The 23,181-nt window shown below is 38.5% G+C and overlaps 1 protein-coding gene across 3 annotated transcripts in view; it reads right to left on the bottom strand.

Moving 5' to 3' along the window:
* Positions 1–270: 270 nt before the first annotated feature.
* lrrk2 (leucine-rich repeat kinase 2) overlaps positions 271–23,181 on the bottom strand; it is a 157,843-nt gene continuing 134,932 nt past the window's right edge. For all 3 annotated transcript variants that reach the window (XM_080207288.1, XM_080207289.1, XM_080207290.1), the window contains 12 exons: positions 21,240–21,430; positions 20,378–20,538; positions 18,030–18,200; positions 16,705–16,805; positions 14,208–14,402; positions 11,667–11,860; positions 9,104–9,176; positions 5,636–5,817; positions 3,103–3,255; positions 2,038–2,210; positions 1,019–1,099; positions 271–696 (listed from right to left, as the gene is read on the bottom strand). In XM_080207288.1, the coding sequence (XP_080063414.1) occupies positions 575–696; positions 1,019–1,099; positions 2,038–2,210; positions 3,103–3,255; positions 5,636–5,817; positions 9,104–9,176; positions 11,667–11,860; positions 14,208–14,402; positions 16,705–16,805; positions 18,030–18,200; positions 20,378–20,538; positions 21,240–21,430 (1,797 nt within the window). In that variant the 3' untranslated portion in view covers positions 271–574. The remainder of the gene's footprint in view (positions 697–1,018; positions 1,100–2,037; positions 2,211–3,102; positions 3,256–5,635; positions 5,818–9,103; positions 9,177–11,666; positions 11,861–14,207; positions 14,403–16,704; positions 16,806–18,029; positions 18,201–20,377; positions 20,539–21,239; positions 21,431–23,181) is intronic.

Raw genomic sequence — 23,181 nt, 5'->3', positions numbered from 1 at the left:
CTGGTGAGCTCCTAAGATCATTCCAAACAATTGATCAGGAACATTCACAGCTTATTGCAATTTGGCGCCTGAGGTATCAATAATGAGCCAGTTGGGTGGACACAAATTTCACCTCGACAATCTCATACTTAGATCTGGAAATCAGTGCTCTCATTGTCAGTAAACGTGGCACTTAATTTTCAACATGGTTATTGGTATATTAAAATCATTAATTTCTGAATTCTCTTGCAATGACAAATCAGGTTAGGCAATTATCAAAACTGTAAAATTTATTTATATTATTATTGCAATATTACAGTGCTAAAGTTCAGAAATCTAGATATTTAAACTAAATTCATAACAAAGTAACAAAAATATAAGATTGCTTGGACAACAGCATCATCCCTCAATATCACTAATTTTCACAATGGAACAAGTATAGGAGGCATTTTGGCTCCTTTGTGTGCAATGTTCCATGTCGATAATGTCTTTTATGAATTAGCTAGAATGCTGAAACATTAGGTCTACCATTTCATACCGTCAATAAAAACAAAACATTAAACCAATTGAAGAAAATGTATTTGCCAATGTGCACTCATTCCAATGATCCAGTCCTCACTTTTTCAATGATTTCTCGTCTCATATCTGTGTGCTTTTTCAGATCCTGGATCTCATAAGGAAGATTCATGTCCCAAACAAACAGTTGTGATTGCAGTCCTGAAAGATGAAATTAAAAGCAGTTGAAATAACAAGAAATAGAGTGTGAGTCAGTGTGAAGTTAACCTTCACACAAGATAGAGTTGGTCAACTTTGAATCATGAAACAATTAACACAATAAAGGAATAAATTTGTCAATGTAGAATTATAACAAGTATAGAATAAAATTAAATATGTAAATCAATGCAATAAAGTAAATCATCATTTAATTATACAGCTGTAGCTGTATAGAAACCAAAAGTTAACTTAATCTTTTATTAAATACACAGGTTATGTTTGCATTTCAAACTACTGCAACAAATTATTCAAAAATGAACTATACCACTCTGCTGTTTGCTGTTTTTGTCATAATCCTTATAGAAATTTCCTAGGATCAGCATAGCAGTGTGATGGTGTCCCTTTTCTGAAACAGAGCATTAAAAAAAAAATTGAAATACGAAGAATCTGGATATTTTAATAAAAGTAATGCATTCATTCTAAAGAATCAAAGAATGCATTATTTATCAGAAATCTGTCATTCCCACAAGCTTCCCATCAACATTTTTATTATCAACTCTCCTGTTCAAATTTATAAATGGACACAATGTAAACAACTACATAACCACACTCTCCCTGCAATGGAGGTGCAGTCATGGCGACACAGCTGCCTCACAGCACAAAGGACCTGGGTTCAATTCCCAGCCCATATCACTGTCTATGGAGTCTGCATGTTTTCCTGTATCTTTGTGGGTTTCCTCCACATGTTCCGGTTTCCTCCCACGGTCTGGAAGACGTGCCAGTTAGGCGCACTGGCCATGCTGAATTCTCCCTCAGTGTATCCGAACAGCTACCGGAATATGGTGACTGGGGGATTTTCACAGTAATTTCATTGCAATGTTAATGTAAGCTTACTTGTGCCACTAATAAACTTAGCACCAGTAGCAGCAGAAATCCATGGCTATGCTTTCATCATCAACTGGTTCACATACTAAGAATAGTAAGTAAATTTCAAGGCCACATACAATTAGAACCGTAAATGTAGTAGGGCGTGAATAACCGAGTGTAAGGGCACAGTATCAAATAATACATGCCAGCCCACCAGAAAGTCTTATTCACTAACTAACAAACATTCAGTTATAGATAGCATTTACTCTGGAAAACTTGAGACACTTCACTGGCCCCTCGTTTTTATTTAACTCAATTCTGACTATTATTATTTCCCAATGACTGGCTAAAAAAACAAGTATTCCTAAGTTAAAACAAATACACATATAGTTTTCATAATTAATAGTTGGCTATTCTCAGAACATGTTCGTCTATCTTGAATTCAACAATAAGAGTTTCTCAGACTCAAAACCTTACCAATTTGTGCTGTCACCATACTCCTAATTGAGTGACAGAATTTATCAATGATCAGAATGGATTGATGAGTTGAAAGATCTAATAGTATGACATCACCCCCTCCTGTGCCAATCCAAAGGCAAGTTGCCTTTTGAAGATGAAGTGCTTTCACTCTGGCAGAATATGTGTCACTCCTAGAAACATGAAGATTTTTTTAAAAAAAGGTTGAATGGTTTAAACTGCAGTGTAAAATATATTCTCCTTTCAAGGTGATTTAAAATTATGAACTGAAAAATAATTAATCATAATGGTATGCATTTAAATTCTGAAGTTTTTTTAAGAAAGCAATATTATTTAATATTCCATGCTCAGCTCCCCTACCAGTGCTGATTCACTCAGATTTTCAATTTGGTGTTCTTCTATGAAATATTCTCCACGACTAAGTGGGTGGAGGCCACCCATTCACAGGTTTTTACCACCTGTCTTCTCGGCAGCCAATTGCAGACTGATATATTAGAGTGGAGCAGAGTGAAGTTTTTACAATTTCACAGCTAGGGAGTTATAGAAAACAATAACTTGTGCTAGATTTTCTACTCATTTACTTTGAATGGTTGACACCTATTTGATATCAAGCTGTTACAGTACAATGGCAAGTTAAACTTTACAAATCTATTCCATTTGACCATAATCATCTCATTTCAACCACTGAGTCTTCATCAACAGACTGTAATCTAAAATTTATTTTTTTCAAACAACATAATTAAAATCCCAAAACTATAATAGCTCATTAGCTTTGACTTCTGCATTGTTGCTGGGGAAAATTCATGGAACTTCCTACCTAATAGCAGTGTGGGAGCATCTTTATCACACAACTGCAGCAATTCAAGGAAATGGCTCACCAGCAGCTTCTCAAGAGAAATTAGAGATGGGCAATAAACAAGCATTGTCCACATTCCATGGATGATTTAAAAACAAAGCCTTTACATTAATATGACAGAAATGGAAGAGCACTGGCACTTAAATTGATCTCCAGAACATATTTATTTCCTCCAACATTTCTAATATGGAAATCAATGAAATACTTACTTAAGGATAGATGCACAATCAACTGACACACTCATTTTGTATGACTTTTTGTCCCAAAGTTCAACTATGTGGCTGTCCTTCTTTGCTAGATAAATATATTTCTCAATCACCATTGTGATAATATTTCCATCACTGTAATATTTTTGTTGTTTTCTGAAAAATGGTAGAAATAATGCATAAATATTCTTAAATTTATCCTTTGGTGTACAAGCAAAATAAGACTACAGTTCAGAAAATCATCTTCCTCAAGAATATCGATGTCCTAAGGCATGTATAATTTGGACTTGACCACTTTGAGTTGGTGGAACAGGGTCAGGCTTTTGTGGAGTGGGAAAATTCCATGGGTCTTTAAAAAGTGGGTGGGACCCAGGTTCATTACTCCCATACCTGATTCCAACAGATCCAATTTTTAATCACTGAGGGAAAGGGGGTGGAGTGCTATTTGCATAAAGATGGGAAACCCAAACTCAGCAGGGTTCTTGAAGGACAGGCGACGTCTGCATAAATACCATGGTCTGATTTTTTAATTGCTCCCTCTATAAACTTAAGAAGTCAGGCTGTAGCTAAGTGTGAGTATTTAAACATACCCTCTGCTGGACTGCTTTGACTGACACTGTAGATTAGAAAATAGGATAGCACTGGTTATGCAGTTTCAGGAGAGATCTTTGTTGACATTTGATGAGGGCTATCATCAGGAATACTTGGCTGAGTTCAAGGGCTACAATTATTTCAGCAGTGGGTTCTGAAGTCACAGTTTGATTGATAGCTTAAAAGAAGATACTGAAGGATTAGCTGTCTTTGATCTGCCTACTGGATAAAAGTTGGTTTATATAAGAGATTTACCACCTGAGATTTAAAAACTTTGAATGGATTTTTTCACAATCAATTCTGAGGAACAAAAAATGAATTTGATTATTAGAAGTTCATTTTTCTCATCTCTGCGCGGTTGATTCCGGATTAGCAGGTTATGGAGGTGACATGGAACGTCTAAGGGACTACGGAGGTTGATAAGGGCATGAGATTGTATGGAGGATGAGGTTGTGTGAGGGATGAGGGCTAGCGGGTCCGAGGGCCCAACAACTTCTAAAATAATGGGGACAAAGTCCCAGAGAACTAAGACAAGCCTTCTATGCAGTCCATTTTACCCACTCCTGTGGATGTTTTTGCTTTGTTTCAGGATTGGTCGACCTGACTCTATCCTGCACTTGCAGTGGAAAAATCACACTTTTCAGGGGACTTTTCACTGAGATGGCTGCTCGCCAGAAGGTCAGAGAAAAGAGAAAGTAAAAAATGCATGTAAATTGACATATGTCAATTAGATTTATTCAAATTTTATACCTGAAGCTATTACATACGAAGGGGATTTTGTTCAGCTGAAAAATGCAAGTCAGGTTCTTATTCTGTAGCAGCTTCAAAGCAATGCTACATTTAAGGTATTAAACTCATCCACAGTCAAATACCATTAATCACGGAGGAGTAACTGTTACCTCAACTTCCGATCAAAGAGGAATGGCAGAATGTTTTCATTGGCAATATGAGATGTTTATAGTTTAGGTGAAAGCTGCTCTGCCTGTCAAATTGAAATTCTTCTTAAAAGCACACACTCTTAATTGGCATTCCTTCCTTCAAGTTTAAAATAAAATCACGTTTGTTAGTTTTCGCCTATTCTTTGCAACATAGCAAGAGTTATTGGGTCATATAGAATCACTAAATACCATACACTTAGCAGGGACACTGTACATGCCCACACCAGGTAGGCAGAATAGTCATTATGTTTGGCTGGAATTCATCAAGTTTTCAAATAAAAAGTGAATCAACTAAACCATTAAAATTAGGTAGAACATAGAACACTACAGCACAAACAGGCCCTTCGGCCCACAAGTTGCGCCGATCACATCTATACCTACCAAACCATAGAACTTTCTGTAACTCCCAATCCCATTAGATCCCATATACTCATCCAGAAGTCTTTTAAAAGACCCCAGCAAGTTCACCTCTACCACCACCGATGGCAGCCGATTCCACTCACTCACTACCCTCTGAGTGAAAAACTTACCCCTAACATCTCCTCTGTACTTGCTTCCCAGCACCTTAAACCTGTGTCCTCTCGTAGCGACCATTTCAGCCCTGGGAAATAGCCTCCGAGAATCCACCCTATCTATTCCTCTCAACATTTCATAAACCTATATCAGGTCGCCTCTCAACCTTCGTCTCCTTGGTAAACCAGATATAATCAGAATCATACTAAGAATTTGTAGTTATAGTACAAGGTGATGATGACCATCATTTACAGATGACAAAGTTGCAATATTCTAAAGTAACTCATTTAAAATAGCTGTAGGTTCTTGATGCTTAGGCAGGCAGCACCTCAGAGCGAATTGAAATGAAAAAGCCACTGAAAATAACTGGTTCACATAGTTGCATGATGTGCAAAAACATTTCTGACTTAAACTTACCAGTTAATTACATCTAAAGTTTATAACATAAAAAAAACAAAAAACCTCAACTCAAACCAAATAATCTAATAACTTACAGACTTGTTGTTTTTGTGTCTATCACCTTCTGGACTGTAAAATCACTGCTGAGGGATATGATCTTTGTTCCACAACTTGCCCAAAAAACTACCTGTTCTGAAGTGGAAGATATGCTAAAGCACACCAACGGAGTACTGATGTCACCAATATCGACAACCTTCAGTGGTGCACCAGCTTGATACTGTTGGGTCAGAATAAACGACAAGTTACTACTTATTTTGCTTTAAGTGTAAAGATCATACAGTTTCATAATATTATTCAGAATCCTTGGTTTTATATTTACTAAGGCCAGAGGGTCTCTTCAAACCCAGACCTACAATCAATCTCGCTGGTTCTGTAAACCACTCAAAGAGCCGCCCAAATGTGCACAGACATACAGTGAGATTTTTCCTTAACACGAGGAATGTCCAAATAGCAAAAGCTACTATGCTATTCTTTAGAGGGCTTCTGTCAGTGTTACTGGAACTAATAAATGCACTATTGAAACACGTTTGGAGTAAACTTGCACAGTACACCTGTACATGAGGGGGATGTTAGGTCTCCAAATTGCCACCAAGTTAATATCGGAAGGCTGTGAATTATATGACAATAAATACAGCAGAGTAACTCAGTTTGTTCATTCTCCAATGTGAAACCTAAAACATGGAAATTTTCTAGTGACCTCAATGGCAAAAGCAGCAAGCTGCGCAGTACTATGCAACAAAAACTAGCCGAAGGTCATAAAATGAGAAGCATATATGCAAATACACATTTTAGCCCAAAACTCACTTTTTTTTATGAGAGGTGGGTGTCTGTTATATCTCAGTGGAGGCCTTTTGGCATTGATTAACCCAACACTAGGTTATAATTAGATCACACACATGCTACAATGGGGAGGCATTAGCGTAGTGATATTATCACTGGACTGGTCATCCAAGATAATGCTCTGGGGACCAAGCTTTGAATCCCACCATGGCAGATGGTGAAATTTGAATTCAATAATAATGACCATGAAACCACTGTTGATGTTGTAAAAACATTTGGTTCACTAATGTCCTTTAGGGTAGGAAATCTATCGTCCTTACCTGGTCTGGCTTAAATGTGATTCCAGATCCACAGCAAATTAGCGGATTCTTACATGTCATCAGGGATGGGCAATAAGTGCTGGCCAACCAATGAGGCCCATATCATATGAACAAATAAAAATAAAGTACATTGCTATGTTGACTGAGCCTGTCTACTCATTTGAAGAATTATGTATGCTGTACGTTAGCTTTATGACACTTCTTCGTGCAGTCGTTACTGATGTCGTATTGACACGTTACAGTATTTGCATGATGGAGAGAAAATTAGCAGTTCTTAATTTGGAGAGTTCTCTGATTTCATCTATTTCCTCTATGTACCAAACGCTTCAGTATTTGGAAAGCGCACCTTAAAACCAAGTCAAAGATGTAGCCTGGGGTTTTTAACTGCCATTTGTGACAGCTGCCATGTCAGGTGGGAGCAGAAAATTTTGAAATTGTAAAAATCAGTTTTACATCTTTGTCAAACCAGTTTTCAATCATCCTTTCCTACTGTCAATAAGGGGGTCACTTTCCTGCTACTGGACAACGTGAATTTGCAAGTAATTCAACTGACCCCCACCCCACCAAGGCTTTCTCTACTTCTCCTCTGTCAATTACTGTCAAACTTCCTCACTTTTTATTTGCCAATTTGTCTGGCAAGCAGAGAAAAGCCTTTCATATGTTGGAAGTTTGAAGAGAGCGTCTACCATACATCCTAACATGGATGAGTAAATGAACATCTGTTTTGCAACTAGGTCTGTTTGCTTTGTAAACTCAACTGTGTACATATTGAATCAACCACAGTCCCAGTTTTAAGAATGTCCTGCTGTACATCATGTTAATGATTTACAAAGTTTTGTTTCTTTGGCCTGGTTTTTCACCCAATGGGGTTGACTCAGGAGTCCTTTAAAAATGGCAGATGGGTCCTGATTCTGGGATTCCTGACACATTCCTGTGCTGTCTGATTTTTGGCAATGTCTTTAAAAGGTGCTGGCTAGTTCCTGTCCAAGGCTGCATCCAGCACTCCCAACCTGGCTGAGCCTATTGTGAGGATAGGCATCTCGTACTCCTCCACGATTTTCATGGAGTCAGGCCAGGTTTTTAATGAGTCATGGTGTTAGTAGTTTCAAAATCAGTAGTTTTAGTGTGACAGTCATGCCATAACTTTAAACAATATGTTATTTAGAATTAACTCTGAATTAATTTTGAATTAACCTCGAAAACATTAAAAAAAGCTAAACCAGTAATTATTGAAAACCAGCCAGATCAGTTAAACAGAAAGCCTTCATTGTGAGACAATTAAAGAATAAGCAAGTAATCAATAAGACTGATAATGTAACATGGAACGCAAAAGTTTTTAATGCTTTAAAATTATTTTAAGTATAATAATCTTAAAATCATGAGAGTTATAAAATGCTGTATTCAGGAAAGATAACATGAACTTCAAAATCTTTGTTCACATTAACGAATGAGCGAATAGGACTTTATTCAGGCTTAATTGTAAATTAACAGATAGTTATGTTAACCAATTTTGTTTGATACTTGGGTTAACTCAAGTTAAGAGATGTTAAGCGGAGTCATTGTCTTAAGGTTATAACAATGTGTGTAATTACTAAAACCACTGGGGCAAGCTCTTACTTCATTATTGACAAATTGTAGACCAATTTGGCTATTTCCAACAATTGCAAATGGTGGACTTACAAATCTTTCTTGGGAAACTTTGTTAACATGATATCTACGTTTTTGGAACTATCACTTCACTTTCTGACTGATCGACTGAGGAGAAATCTGTTCAATTGTTAAAGTTAAGCTTTCTGTTCTTACTGTTAGGTACTGTAAATTGACACTTTTTAAAATCTTTCTGACATGTTACTTTTTAATGGTTAATAAACTTTGAGTTCACTATTTAAAGTGCTAATTCTTGCTGGATGACTAAATCTGGAGAACTGGTATGATTTACAATTTGAGAGTTTTGCAAACAACCCAAAGTGCATAAATCTGCTTCAGAGTGTTCATAGTCCCACAGAGGAGTTGTGAACCATAGTCTGCATGGCAGGATCTTTGAAATGTACGATTAACAGATCTCCCTCATGGACCCAATGCCAAGCTCTGCCCTTCCACCAAATCCCCATGACCCCTCATTCATCCATGCCAAAGTAAAGCACTCCTATACCTTAAGGATGTAATTTGTAATTTTTACAAGGTTGTTTCGATGCTGTCGCATGGCAGAAATCTGACTGAAGGAGTTCAAATATTTAATTGCTAGGAAGATGTACATGAATTTGGAAGGCAATAACATGTTAAAAAACTTTGAAGGAAAGAGGTTGACAATGGAGTTGAAGTAAAACTTCCAGGTTATAAAATTCAATATTATAGGTTGAATTATAAATTTTTTTCCTATATTTTAATAAAAGCTAATCATACCTTTACTGTTGTATCCTTAAAAATAGCAAGTTTTCCATCTGCTGTCCCCACCAACAGGAAGTTTTCTTCATTGCTATAAACAACATATAATGTTTTGATGAATAGCTAAAATCACTTAACAATTTCTATCCAAATGACAGCATTGCAGAATGTTTGCTGCACCGTATTACATGAAAAGGCAAAGTATCGCTTTGAGGGATGGGTAATAAATGTCACCCACGCTATCCCAAGAAGAAAAAAAGTCCCAACTCCTTTGGTGATATTTCACATGTCTAGCAAGCCTTGAAGACTAGATGCAAAATATACATGCATCAAATTAGCCCAATCCATCACGCAAACCAGCTTCCCATCCGTTGACTCTGTCAACACTTCCCACTGCCTTGGAAAACAGCCAGTAAGGACCCCACCACCCTGGACATTCTCTCTTCCACTTTCTTTTGTCAGGAAAAAGATACAGAAGTTTGAGGTCATGTACCAATCGACTCAAGAACAGCTTCTTCCCTGCTGCCATCGGACTTTTGAATGGACCTACCTTGCATGAAGTTGATCTTTCTCTACACCCTAGCTATGACTGTAACACTACATTCTGCACTCTCACATTTCCTTCTCTATGAACAGTGTGCTCTGTCTGTATAGCATGCAAGAAACAATACTTTTCACTACTCCAATAAGTGTGACAATAATAAATCAAATCAAATTGAGACACCTCAGGGCCTGGTATCAAAAGTCCTTCATTTGCCAAAGTCCTAATTTTACAAATGATCATAATGTATAAGTGAACCAGATAAGTCTTTTAACCCTGGATTGACTGTATTTCCTGAAGCAATCTCTCTTTGAAATACCTCTTCCTTGGAATCATGCCTAATTCTGTAGTCTGCCATTGGGATAATTTCATGGTTCATTACCGCCCGAGGCTCTCCTTTCATTGAGGGAAAGGTTCTCTCATCCTGGGATCTGCTACGTTTGCATCTGCATAGGATGGATGGCTGCTGTAGGGCCAGATTTCTTGGCCAGTTGCAGCCAAACTGGGAGGAATTAATTGATGTCGCCCTGATCTCTGCCTTGGAATCTTCCCTCTGTGTGCTGTAGCTGGCAATGTTTGAAGTGCTGAGAGGCAGCTCATCAGTGTCTAATGTACCAGAAGACTAAGAGGCTATCTTCCAATCATAGGTTTATTTTTCCCGCTACTCACACCAATTGCTTAGACTTCTGGATTGGGTTCCAAGTGTTTGGCTTGCATGCTGCCCACTGCTTGCAGCCTGACAGATCTTTCCCCCAGTGCTGCTTCCACAATGTACATCCATTCTTATTTGCTCTGCACTAATTTTAAATTAGAAACATATGAGGATCCCATGGCAGAACCTTTCTCCTCCCTTTCCTCATATGTTAGTTATACTGCTCTTCCTGGATCTACTGATAATCCTGTTGCTTACCCTTATCCTTAGTTAAAGTTCCAATATCTCATTTTTCTCTCCTTTTCCTATGCTCCCTAGCACCCTATTCCCAAATCTGTCCCATCCTCCCTTCCCGCAAACCATAATTTCAGAGACGACCCCACCTCCCTAGTACATTCCCTGCCCCCAGTATAAAATGCTGAGAATTCCTTTAAATGCTGATGTGCTGCCCCCAGCCTGACTTCAGTGTCCCCCATTAGAGAAACCTCCCCACTGCTGAGACCGCTCCTCTTAAACTCCCTTCTGAACATTAGCAATCTCCCCAGTTCTTCCTCCCCTATAATACGGTCAGGTAACATCACAGAAAGGTTTGCTCTCTGGTAGGAAACTTAATCTAATGATTTGCTTATAAGTCATCTAAAGGTACCCTGGGGCCCAAGCCCCATTTTAAGAGAGTACAGGTCATCCTAGTGCAGTTTCTGGCTTTTCTGCCATAGGGGTTTTTCACCCACCATCCATAACAGCAGAGAAATCTCCAACCCTAGAATAGAGCTGCGCAAGCATTCAATTTCAGAGAGAGAGAGCAGTTGCGCTGCCACTATCAATTCTGGGTAAAAAGATCTCCACTTGGCAGAAGCGATTTTTTCATCTGTGAAACATCTCCTGCACTTTCAACTGCAAACAAAGATGCTGTTTTGAAGGTTATCCATAATTTCTACGTATCTAGTGTTTCAAGGTGTAGATGGTATCTATCATAATACATATTATTTTGGAATGTGAATGACTGCTTTTTTTTTTGCAGATGCCCATTTTTGGTGGCTTCTGTTTAGATCTTGCTGTATATTCAGTGATGGAGGTGTTAGACCACAGACGCTTCATAATTGTAAAGAATAACAACCTCTCATTAAAAAATGATTGTTCACAATTCATTAATTTTTTTATTTATAATTTCATCCAGCTTCACCTTTGGGCTAGATTTTGTCTTTAATGTTTGCTGTGGGAGTCATAGCTAACCAACTATAGGTTTGAACAACTGTGCAAATATCAATCTAGCCTAGCATAATCATAAAGACCCGATAGGGAAGTTAAAAAGTTTGAAATCCTAGATTTTGATTGATATAGTGCCTCATATCCCTTATGTTGTTTAGCATTAAAAAAAACATATTTACCTATGTTTGAAATGACGTGTGCAGAACAAGCAAGTGATAGAGTCAGACATCTTCCGAAGTTGATGTATAGATTTTACATCCTCAGTGTTAATTATCCACAAATTTCCAGACTGAGTACCAGCAACAATCCAGTTAACTTGTTCACCAATCACACAAACCAGTGCCAGGCATAAAATGCGGTTGTCCTCAATGTCCTATCAAAACATCAAAGGATTAAAACAAAAGGCATATTAAATGAATGATGAAGGGGAGCAATACGAGTGGGACACAATTATTTATTACTGTTACAGATAAACATTTATGTCACTTAAAAATATTTACGGCATTATTTTTCTTACCCCAGAGATTTAGAACAACGCAGCTTAAGAGTTGAGCGAATTGATTTTGTTTTTGTTCAGTGATATGCTTTCTCATGGTTTAAAGATCAGCATCAGTAAGATACTTAGTGTGTGATTCACACATTTGAGTCATGGAAGTATATTGTGTTACTGATACACTCCCTTGAAGTTTTCTACCTGCCTCAGCAGTGCCCAACTCTCCTCGAGGCATTGCTGAGGCTTCAGAGCTGCTGACAATATCAGAAACCCATGCACTGTTCTTAATTTACATCACCAGTAAAATCACTGAGCTAGTCCCTCTGACATCTAAAGGTTCCAATGTTGAGGTCCCAGAGCCCATGCTAAAATCAAGCCTGTATCTTACAGCTGAAGTATCAGCCAAAATTTCAAACTAAAACACTGAACAAACTTGCAAAGCTATTCTCCATTAAAAAGGACTTTCTTAAACAAAATAAACACCAAATATAGATACTTAAACTATAAAAGACAAAAAATGCTAAAGCCAAATAAAGCTCAGTGCACTGAATTCAGGAAGACCTGACTTGTTTCATGTGGTCATTGTGATAATATTCAAAATTTTAAATATAATTTGCATCTCCCTAGTTAGTGACTGCCCATTCATGTCCACGTGAGGAATAACAAGAATGAGAACTTCCCAAAATTGGCATCGCTGAACCAGCTCAACCATAATGCTTTTTAATCGTTTTTTAAAATGTTTTAAAATACAAATCTATGTAAATATAGCTTTCAATAAAATATCACTAACAGCCAGAACCATCACATTTCATGTGTATGCTGGCCCACTCACAAGTCTACTCTTACAAATACTGAACAGATAGGAAGACAGCAAGTTCACAAATTGGAAACTTCAATATAAAAATAAAAGAAAACAAGTGCAGCAAAGTAAAAGAATTATGATATTCAAAAGGAAAAATTTAGGATAATAAATATTCTTTGTCGATCTACCTTTCTCCTATCAAACAACACTTAAGACCATAAGATATGGGAGCGGCAGTAGCTATTTTACCCACTGAGTCTGCTCCATCATTCTAATGATAATCCCCATAACCCTCGATTCATGAATTAAAAACTTGTCAGTCTCAGCCTTGAACATGATTAATGACCCAACCTCTACAGTCCTCTGTGATAAAGAATTCCACAGATTCACTAGCATCGAAGAGAAGAAATTCCTTCTGTCTTAAATGGGCGACTCTTCGCTCAGGTTATGCCCCCTGGTCCTAGACTCTCCCACAAGGGGAAATATTTTCTCAGCATCAACCCTGTCAAGCACTCTGAGAATCTTAAATGTCTCAACAGGTTGCCTCTCATTTTTCTAAGTCCAATGAATGCAAGCCCAACCTACTCAGCCTGTCCAAGAAAATTCCTCTATACCTGGGATCAACCCAGTGAATCTTCTCTGGGATGCCTCCAGATACCAGTATATCTTTCTTTTTTTTATTAGTATCACAAATAGGCTTACATTAACACTGCAATTAAGTTATTGTGAAAATCCTGTAGTCGCCACACTCTGGCACCTGTTTGGATACACTGAGGGAGAATTTAGTATGGCCAATGCACCTAACCAACACACCTTTCAGACTGTGGGAGGAAACCGGAGCACCTGGAGAAAACCCACGCAGACGTGGGCAGAATGTATATGTTCCACAAAGACGATGATCCAAGCGGGAATCGAACCTGGTCGCTTGTTCTGTGAGGCAGCAGTGCTAACCACCGTGCCACCACTCTTCCTTAGATAAGGGAACCAAAACTGTTCATAACATTCCAGATGTGGTCTAACTAGTGCCTATAAAGGCCAACATTCAATTTGTCTTTCCTATTACCTGCTGAGCTTGTATGCAAGCTTTTGTGATTTATGCACGATAGATTTATAGATTTCTATAGATTTATAGATCCCTATATGCTGCAGTCTTCTGCAATCGAATAAAATTCAGCTCCTTTATTCTTGCTACCAAAGTGCACAACTTCTCATTTTCCTACACTACATTCCATCTGCCAAGTTTCTGCCCACTCATTTAAGCCGTCTATATCCTTCTGGAGACTTTTTGTTGCCTTTCCATCTATTTTTGTGTCATCTGCAAAGTTGGCAGTTGTACATTCACTTCCTTCATCCAAGTCATTAATGCTCCTTCCTGGAGTTACAATTTACTTCTACTTAAACATTACATATTTTCTTTGCACATACCACGATAGCCTGCCCATCAGTATCCAGTTCTAAACAAGAGAGTTGTGCCTTGTCTCTTTTTCCACTGCCAATCCAGACTTTCGGCTTTCTGCAAACAGAGTTAGTAGCTACCATGCAATCTGCTGTGAGATTACTGGGTACAATCATCTTTTTCTTTAAACAAAGTAACTCCACCGAATTCAGAGTGTCGTATACCTATAGAAAAAAAGGACACATCAGAATATCACTCAAAAGAAAAACAATATGTTTTAATCTTTTTGGTTCCATTTACATTGAACACATGTAAAAATACATTTTCTGCATGTTGTTTCTCCACCAAATCTCTCAAAAGTGACACATTTCTCGAAGTAAGTAGAAAAGCAAATGGCCTGCCGCCAAGCACAGTTATTCTTGCTTCAGCTGTGATAGTGATTCACCTTCTTTTAAGCAGCAGCAAAGCATGTATTGGAGGGATCAGTCCTGCATCTTCCTATTCTGTAATTGTGTGTAGGGATGCTTGGCAGCGCTGCTGATGTTTTTTTCTTTTGCCACTAAATTCATATTTTTAGCAAATCTTGTGACTGATGAGATTGAACAACTTTTGGATTTCAGGCTGCCGTAATGCGTGCACTGGAGAAACCCCCTCAGAAGTCACGAGGTGTGGATTGCATAGCAATTGGCCAGGAAGTTCAAACTTGCATTGGGCAATGGCCCTGCAATCCAAATCAACTAAAAACTCAACTTAAATCTCAAACTTTGGATGGTTCTAATAACAGAGGAAAGGTTAGAAGAATTAGAACCATTTCAAACTCCTGAGTATTCATAGTACTGACTCCCTCCCCTGGGGAGATATTGTTCGCTCCCTCAGGACCTCCTGTCCACTCAATGCCGCCAGTGACCATGTGACTGACATCCCCCAATCACCACCTCAACCAAACCCAGACCTCAACTGATCATAGAAATTCCAACAGTTGTAGAAGGAGGCCATTCGGCCCACCGAGTCTGATCGACCATAATCTCACCCAGGCCCTATCCCCGTAACCTCATGTATTTACCCTGCCAGTCCTCCTAGCACTAAGGAGTATTTTAGCATAGCTAATCCACCTAACCTGCACATCTTTGTTCTGTGGGAGAAAACTGGTGCACCCAGAGGAAACCCACGTTCAATTTGTAATTGGACTGTTTAGTAGCTTAGCTAACTGTGGAAAATGCTTGGTGTGGCTAATACTATCTGTTCTCTAAAATGGCATGACATGTGGTATATTCTGAAGTATTTTGCAGTAGCATTTATAGTTCACATTTGAAATTCATCGGGAAAGCGATCACACCAAGGCAAGTTACCTTGCACTGAGAATGAGAAATATCAGGAGGCAGCCTGAACTATAAGGGGTGGTTCCACCTATCCACAACTGGCTACTTTACTGATGGTTAATCTGTATTATTAGAATATTAGAAGCCATTTGAGCTGGTATTGACCTTTCAAACATTAGAATATTCATTTTTTCAATATAATTACACAGCGGATTCACAATGCCATACTTGAAAAAGTTTAAGAGTGAGAAGAAGAGAAGTCACAAAAGAATCTAGTCAAAATCATGTAGAAGAAAAAGGCGGTTGGGGGGAAAGAGAGAGGGAGAGAGAGTGGAAAACCTAAAGAATGCTGGAAACCAGCAAGATAAATGTATTCATTCCAAATCGAGATGAGATCGACCAACATATGGTTTGGCAGCAGTGATTGTGAAGATGTTTCACCATACACAGCCTAGCACTTTGTGTGCTTTACTCTTAAATAACATGAAGCAATTTTTTTAAAGCCATCTCAGCTTTTTGGCTAAGATGAAACTCAAATCAAGCCCAGGAGGGCATGTAATGCCCCATTCTGTCAGCTTGGATCTTGCTTGGTCAAGCCCAAGACAGGAAGAATGGTCTGCCTTGTCAGCTTGGATCTGTTTTGCGTCTCTCTTGTGGGGATTTTGATTGGGCCAAATTGGATTTCTGATTGCAAATAAAGTACCAAAAAGGTACAAAAAAAAACTTAACTTGTTTCCTAGCCAGATCAGTTCCTTTGGTTCCTCACTATTGACCCCACTTGGATCACTGCTTAAATCTATAATTTAAGAACATAATATCCTGAGCAAGCAGTCCATTTGGCACATGGAACTTACTCTTTACAGAGTTCAAGACTAATTATACGTGTTTCCACACCATTGGTTGATATAGCCAAGAACTGGTTTCGACATATGAACATAAGGACATGCTCAAGCACGAAACTGCCTTCTTCACAAGTGCTGCCAGCAGTGAAATGCATTATGCAGCTAATATCCTGCAGAATAGTCATCATTGCACAATGTCACCAGTGTGCATTTTTCGAAACAGTAAGCCACATACTAGAAAAAGATATCAGTATTGGACAAAATATTATCCAATCTCCATTTGACAACTGATAAACATTATTATTCAGTCAATTATTTTGGCGCCTGTGTTTGAAGCTTTGTTTTCAACCTTTGTATGTTCTTACCTGAGAAGCTGTAGGCCTATCATCAGGATTTTGTTGCAGACAATCATCAATTAAAGACTGGATACCAGGCCACGGAGAACAGTTAAATTCTTTGACCGGATCTAAAAATGTTAGAACATTAGTTAAGAGAAAAAACATTTAATGTTGTTTAATTTCATACTCAGGCAAATTATGTCCATGAAATGTCCTCTCTTAAAGGATATAAAAGCAAAATATTGCAAATACTGGAAATCAAACAGAAAAATGGAAGAACGTTTGAAACACTCAGCAGGTCACATAGCATTTGCAGAGAGAACTGAAATTCATGTTTCCAGTTATTATTTTAGAATCTACAGAGCAGAAAGAGGCCAAATCGAGCCTGCACCGAAAACAATCCCACCCAGGTCCCTTCCGATAACCCCACATATTTACCCTCCTACTCCCCTGACACTAAGGGGCAATTTAGCATGGCCAATCAACCTAACCCACACATCTTTGGACTGTGGGAAGAAACCGAAGCACCCAGAAGAAACCCACACAGACACAGGGAGAATGTACAAGTTCCACAGTCACCCAAGGCTGAAATCGAACTCGTGTCCCTGGCACTCTGAGGCAGCAGTGCTAGCCATTGTGCCGCCCCCAAGTGACAGTTTGTTTGGAACTTAGGCAGCTTTTAATGTATTCTGAAGGTCTTTGCTGAAAAAAAGAAACAATGAGGTATGTTTCGAGTTTGTGGAGCCAATGGCCTTCTGTTAGTTGTGTTTTATATGCATCTTCTTGCGTCCCTAATTCCACAAACTTATGTCCGAGCAAATAAAAGGCCACAACTTCATCAAAGATAATAAGTTCTCAGTAATTGACTTGATAAAGTGATAACAATCCTCTGTGATTCAAGCCAGTCTTCCTCAACATAATTTTTTTTCACTCCTTGGGCTACCAACCCTTTGAACTAGATTAGGGATGAGTTTAATGATACTTTTCTATTGCACAAGTGGGGACTAAATTCATCTAATTCTCAAATGTCTCAAATCCAAACAACAGAAAGACCATTTTTAGCAGATATTTTGAACGGTTTACATTTTGCCTTGTTGTTAGTGCATGAGACATCGACTTGGGATGTCTCACGCCACTAACATGAAATAAAAACTATAAATCACTAGACAAACTCGATGCAACAGTTTCACCCTAGAGGCAAGCAAAATGATCTCTATACTACATTGCATGTCATATTGCTGAGCAATATTCCTGTTGATCTTGGAAAATCCAAGAGGGCAAATTGGCCAACATTTTCAGCAGAAAGTTAAATCAAAATTGTTTTTTAATAATTCACCAATTTAAAAGCCTACCTGGCAATTTTCCCTGAACTGCCATCTCATCAAAATCATTTGGAAACTTCATTCCAATAGCAATTCTTTCACCATTAGTCATTATGTCATATAAAAGCAATCCAAAGGAATACACATCAGCTTGATGATTGTAAATTACATTTCCTCTTGCAACCTCTGGTGCTCGAAATCCTAACAAACAGAAGTAATAATTATGTAAATTCAAAATATTATAAAGCTACTTAAAAGGGAAATCAGGAGGGCTAAAAGAAGACATGAGGTTGCTTAGGCAGACAGAGTGAAGGAAAATTCAAAGAGCTTCTGTAGGTATGTTAGGAGCAAAAGGATAGTGAGGGATAAAATTGGTCCTCTTGAAGACCAGAGTGGTAGACTATGTATGGAACCAAAAGAGATGGGGGAGATACTTAATGGGTTTTTTGCATCTGTATTTACTGAGGAAACGGGCATGGAGTCGACAAAAATAGGGCAAACAGGTAGGGAGGTCATGGAATCTTTACAGATTAAAGAGGAGGAGGTGCTGGCTGTCTTGAGGCAAAGTGGATAAATCCCCAGGACCAGACAGGGTATTCCCACGGACCTTGAGGGAGGCTAGTAGTGAACTTGCAGGGGCCCTGGCAGACATATTTAAAATGTCAGTATGCACGGGAGAGGTGCCGGATAATTGGAGGGTGGATCATGTTGTTCCGTTGCTTAAAAAAGGTTAAAAAAAATCCGGGAAATTATAGGCCAGTAAGTTTGACGTCGGTGGTTGGCAAGTTATTGGAAGGTGTGATAAGGGATAGGATCTACAAATATTTGGATTGACAGGGACTTATTAGGGAGAGTCAACATGGCTTTGTGCGTGGTAGGTCATGTTTGACCAATCTGTTAGAGTTTTTCGAGGAGGTTACCAGGAAAGTGGATGAAGGGAAGGCGGTGGATGTTGTCTACCTGGATTTCAGAAAGGCCTTTGGTAAGGTCCCTAATGAGGGGTTAGTTAGGAAGGTTCAGTCACCAGGTATACATGGGGAGGTAGTAAATTGGATTATACACTGGCTCAATAGAAGAAGCCAGAGAATGGTTGTGGAAGATTGCTTCTCTGAGTGGAGGCCTGTGATTAGTGGTGTGCCGCAGGGATCGGTGCTGGGTCCATTGTTGTTTGTCATCTATAACAATGATATGGATGATAATGTGGTAAATTGGATCAGCAAATTTGCTGATGATACAAAGATTGGAGGTGTAGTGGACAGTGAGGAAGGTTTTCAAAGCTTGCAGAGGGATTTGGACCAACTAGAAAAATGGGCTGAGGAATGGCAAATGGAATTTAACACAGACAAACATGAGGTATTGCACTTTGGAAGGACAAACCAAAGTAGAATGTACAGGGTAAATGGCAGGACTCTGAAGAGTGCAGTTGAACAGAGGGATCTGGGAATACAGGTACAGAATTACCTAAAAGTGAAATCACAGCTGGACAGGGTCGTGAAGAATGTTTTTGGTACATTGGCCTTTATAGATCGGAGTATCGAGTATAAAAGTTGAAGTGTTATGGTAAGGTTACATAAGGCATTGGTGAGGCCAAATTTAGAGTATTGTGTACAGTTTTGGTCACCTAGTTACAGGAAGGATGTAAATAAGGTTGAAAGAATGCAGAGAAGGTTCACGAGGATGTTGCCGGGATTTGAGAAGCTGAGTTACAGAGAGAGATTGAATAGATGAGGACTTTATTCCCTAGAGCGTAGAAGAATGAGGGGAGATTTGATAGAGATCTATAAGATTTTGATGGGGATAGAGTGAATGCAAGCAGGCTTTTTCCACTGAGGCTAGGGGAGAAAAAAACCAGAGGGCATGGGTTGAGGGTGAAAGGAGAAAAGTTTGAAGGGAATATTGAGGGGGTTTCTTCACGCAGAGAGTGGTGGGAGTGTGGAATGAGCTGCTGGATAAAGTGGTAAGCACGGGGTCACTTTTAACATTTAAGAAAAACTTGGACAGGTACATGGATGAGAGGCGTATGGAGGGATATGGTCTAAGTGCAGGTCAGTCGGACTAGGCAAAAAATGGTTTGGCACAGACAAGAAGGGCCAAAAGACCTGTTTCTGAGCTGTAATTTTCTATGGTTCTATATTTATTTATCATTCCTTTAAATCATGGGTAGACAAGCTAGAAAACAAGTTTGATCCCAAGTGTGTTTGACATATTCATGCATGTTAATTTTAGTAGCAGGTTGCCCTGTTAACGTTTAAGACCAAATGGCAACATGCTGCATTTATGACACAGAAACGTTCAAGACCGAATTTAAAACAGCTAAACATTTTCTAATAAAATATATTTCAGTGGAACTTCCTTTACACAAATGCATAATTTTCTACCTGGTGTGCCCTCAGAGCTCTTGATTCCCATTCTGCAGCAGTATTGAGCAATGCCATAATCAGCAATTTTGGCGATTATAGCAGAGTTAGGATTCAAACTGAACAACAGTACATTGTGAGGCTTCATATCCCTATATATTATCATTGATGAATGGAGATATCTGTGAAAAAAGATAAACAACACAGCTAAGGGCAAAGCATAAACAAGCATTTGACAAATTATCTGGGAGTGATGAAGCAACAATATAACTGGTAGGTTTGGATGTAGTCATTAAACATGGTTTATGTTCACTGCCTGAGCTTTGGCCCAAGATTGTGCTACAGTTTGGAAGTCGTTATGTCATTCATTATTAGTTATTATTTTATAAAGTTTCAGGGTTTTATTCTTGATGTTTATTTGTACGACCAATGATTTTCAGCGCAAGAAGGCAGTAACTCAAGGATTAATTGCTAGGGTATGATTACCAAGCAGCAATCTGAAGACATACTAATCCCATATCTTGTGTATTTCATGGTTACCGTATACCATCACACAGAGTGTAGAAAGAAATGTTTAAGAAACACCATCAAAAACAAAGATATCTGTTTTTGAGAAGTTCAGCTCTATTCTAAAAGAAATACTATGAAATGGTCATCAGGAGTCTAAAAAATATTGACAACCTTCAACTATTTTGTCATCTATAAATACTTTGATAACTAGCATTTTTATACCACCTTTCAAGTTTTAGCTATAATGTAAGTTTTCTTGCGATGACAGACTTGACAAATTAAAATGAAATCTAACATTACAATAGTTTGGATTTTCCTCCAAAATCTGTGGGTGCTCACAATAAGAAGCTGCAATGTTTTCAATTGTAGCTACCTTAAGCCATCAGCCACATGTAGTGCAATCCGATGTTGAAGTGTTCGATTAAGGTGGTCTTTCTCAAGATTCAGCAAGAGATCCAGGGAACCTTTTGGTGCTAATTCCATTACCAACATCCGAGGTCGAAAGTCAGCCGCCAATAGAGACACCAAACTGGGATGATGCAGATAACTAAGAACTGCAAGTTCCTGATTATTATAGAATTGAAGTTTATTAATTCTCCACAGGTAAAAACAGTAGGGAAGAGTTTTCATTTTGGATCAATTTGTGATTGAGTGCAAATTAAACTCAAATTTGCATTGCTTTTGGGAAGTGTTTTCCTTTAATTTTCTACTTAAATTCATTTCTGCGACTGTAAAAGCCACCATGAAACAGCTCGCTCTCAAAAGTCATTGATAAGAAAGCCCCAAAGATTTGGCAAAAGCTTGTATCATATTACATCTGTGGCATGAGATTGGGATGAAAATGTAATGTTATAAGCAACACAACCAACATGCCATATACTTGAAGATGCACAGAGCAGTGCTGGAACTCTCTGGCTGTTCATGCCAGCAGGATCTTGCAGTCCTGCCAATGGCATACCCCACTGTGGGTTTCAGCACAGCGAAGAGTACATTCAATGGGAAATCCTGTTGACAACAGCAGAACCCGAAACCTTGTCTTCGGCCTATGGTAGACTGCCTCACTGTCATGAAATACATGGCGGATTGCCTGGTAAATCCCACCCCAGGTCTCAGGCATGCTCAGTCATGTTGAGAACATGCAAAGATTATTAAAGTAATTCCAGAGTGTGGAAACAGATTTTGTAAATCAAGATACTAGCAACTCCATGGAGAAACTGATTTTTGATTCAGAAACGGGTTGGAGGAAAGCATAAAATTGTAAATTTCAATTCAGGTAATTTGGAAGTAAAACTATATGTAACATGACAAACCAGATTCATTTTTAAGTCTGGGTAATGATTGTGCTTCATTTAGCACGCAATCACTGCCATAACACTTTGGATCATATGTTATGTAAAACAGGTGGGTGAAATTTTGCACGTCTTTTAAAAAGCGTTTAGGCAGTTACATGGTTAAGATGGGTATTGAGGGATATGGGCCAAATGCGGCAATTGGGACTAGCTTAGAGTCTAAAAAACAAAAGGGCGGCATGGACAAGTTGGGCTAAAGGGCCTGTTTCCATGCTGTAAACCTCTATGACTTTATGTCAGAACCCACTTAGATAAATGATCCTGATAAATGAATTAGTGGTGGCCTGAAATACCATTAGTTTCCAAGAGAGGGACTGTGAACAGAGAATCAACCAAATGCAGCTGCTATTGATTTATTTTTATATTAATTCAACTGTATCCAGTGAATTTTTAATTGAAACTGATATTACAAACATTTTGATTATCCCCTTGAAATGGAGAGAGCCTGTAAAAAAGATTTTGAGTGTTTGTAGATAGAATATCACTGTACAAATGATTGTCTTTCAACTTCAAAGTGAGAGAGATCTGACAATTATAGGATGATCATGTTTCTCTAAAGTTGAAGATGGTTGTTTGATACATAATGGCTACAGACTAAAGCCACACTAAAAGGAGACATTATTCAAAATGATGATGGCATAATATGACGGAAAGGTAACAAGTGACCAAGAATTTTAAAATGCCTTTGATGGTTTGTACCTTGTTTCATCCTGAGGATTTGATTGACAAAATTGACAGGATATGAAAGTCATTGACAGGGGACATGAAAAGAATGAAAAGAGCAATAGGTAACAAAAATACTGACGAATCAGGAACAAGAATTAAATAAATAGTCAGTACCATAAGATAGACCTCAGAACCTGATGGTGTTTCATCAGCCAATCATTTTGCTGTTAACTTGTGGATTCTCGAGAATAAAAACTCATTGGTGCTACTGTTAACAGTATGTTAATTATGAGGAGGAAC

This window comes from Carcharhinus amblyrhynchos, chromosome 19 (genome assembly GCF_965287045.1).
Source record: "Carcharhinus amblyrhynchos chromosome 19, sCarAmb.v2.hapA, whole genome shotgun sequence".
Taxonomy (NCBI): domain Eukaryota; kingdom Metazoa; phylum Chordata; class Chondrichthyes; order Carcharhiniformes; family Carcharhinidae; genus Carcharhinus; species Carcharhinus amblyrhynchos.
The sequence above is the reverse complement of the archived record's forward strand: the minus strand, read 5'-3'. Positions and strand labels throughout refer to the sequence as shown.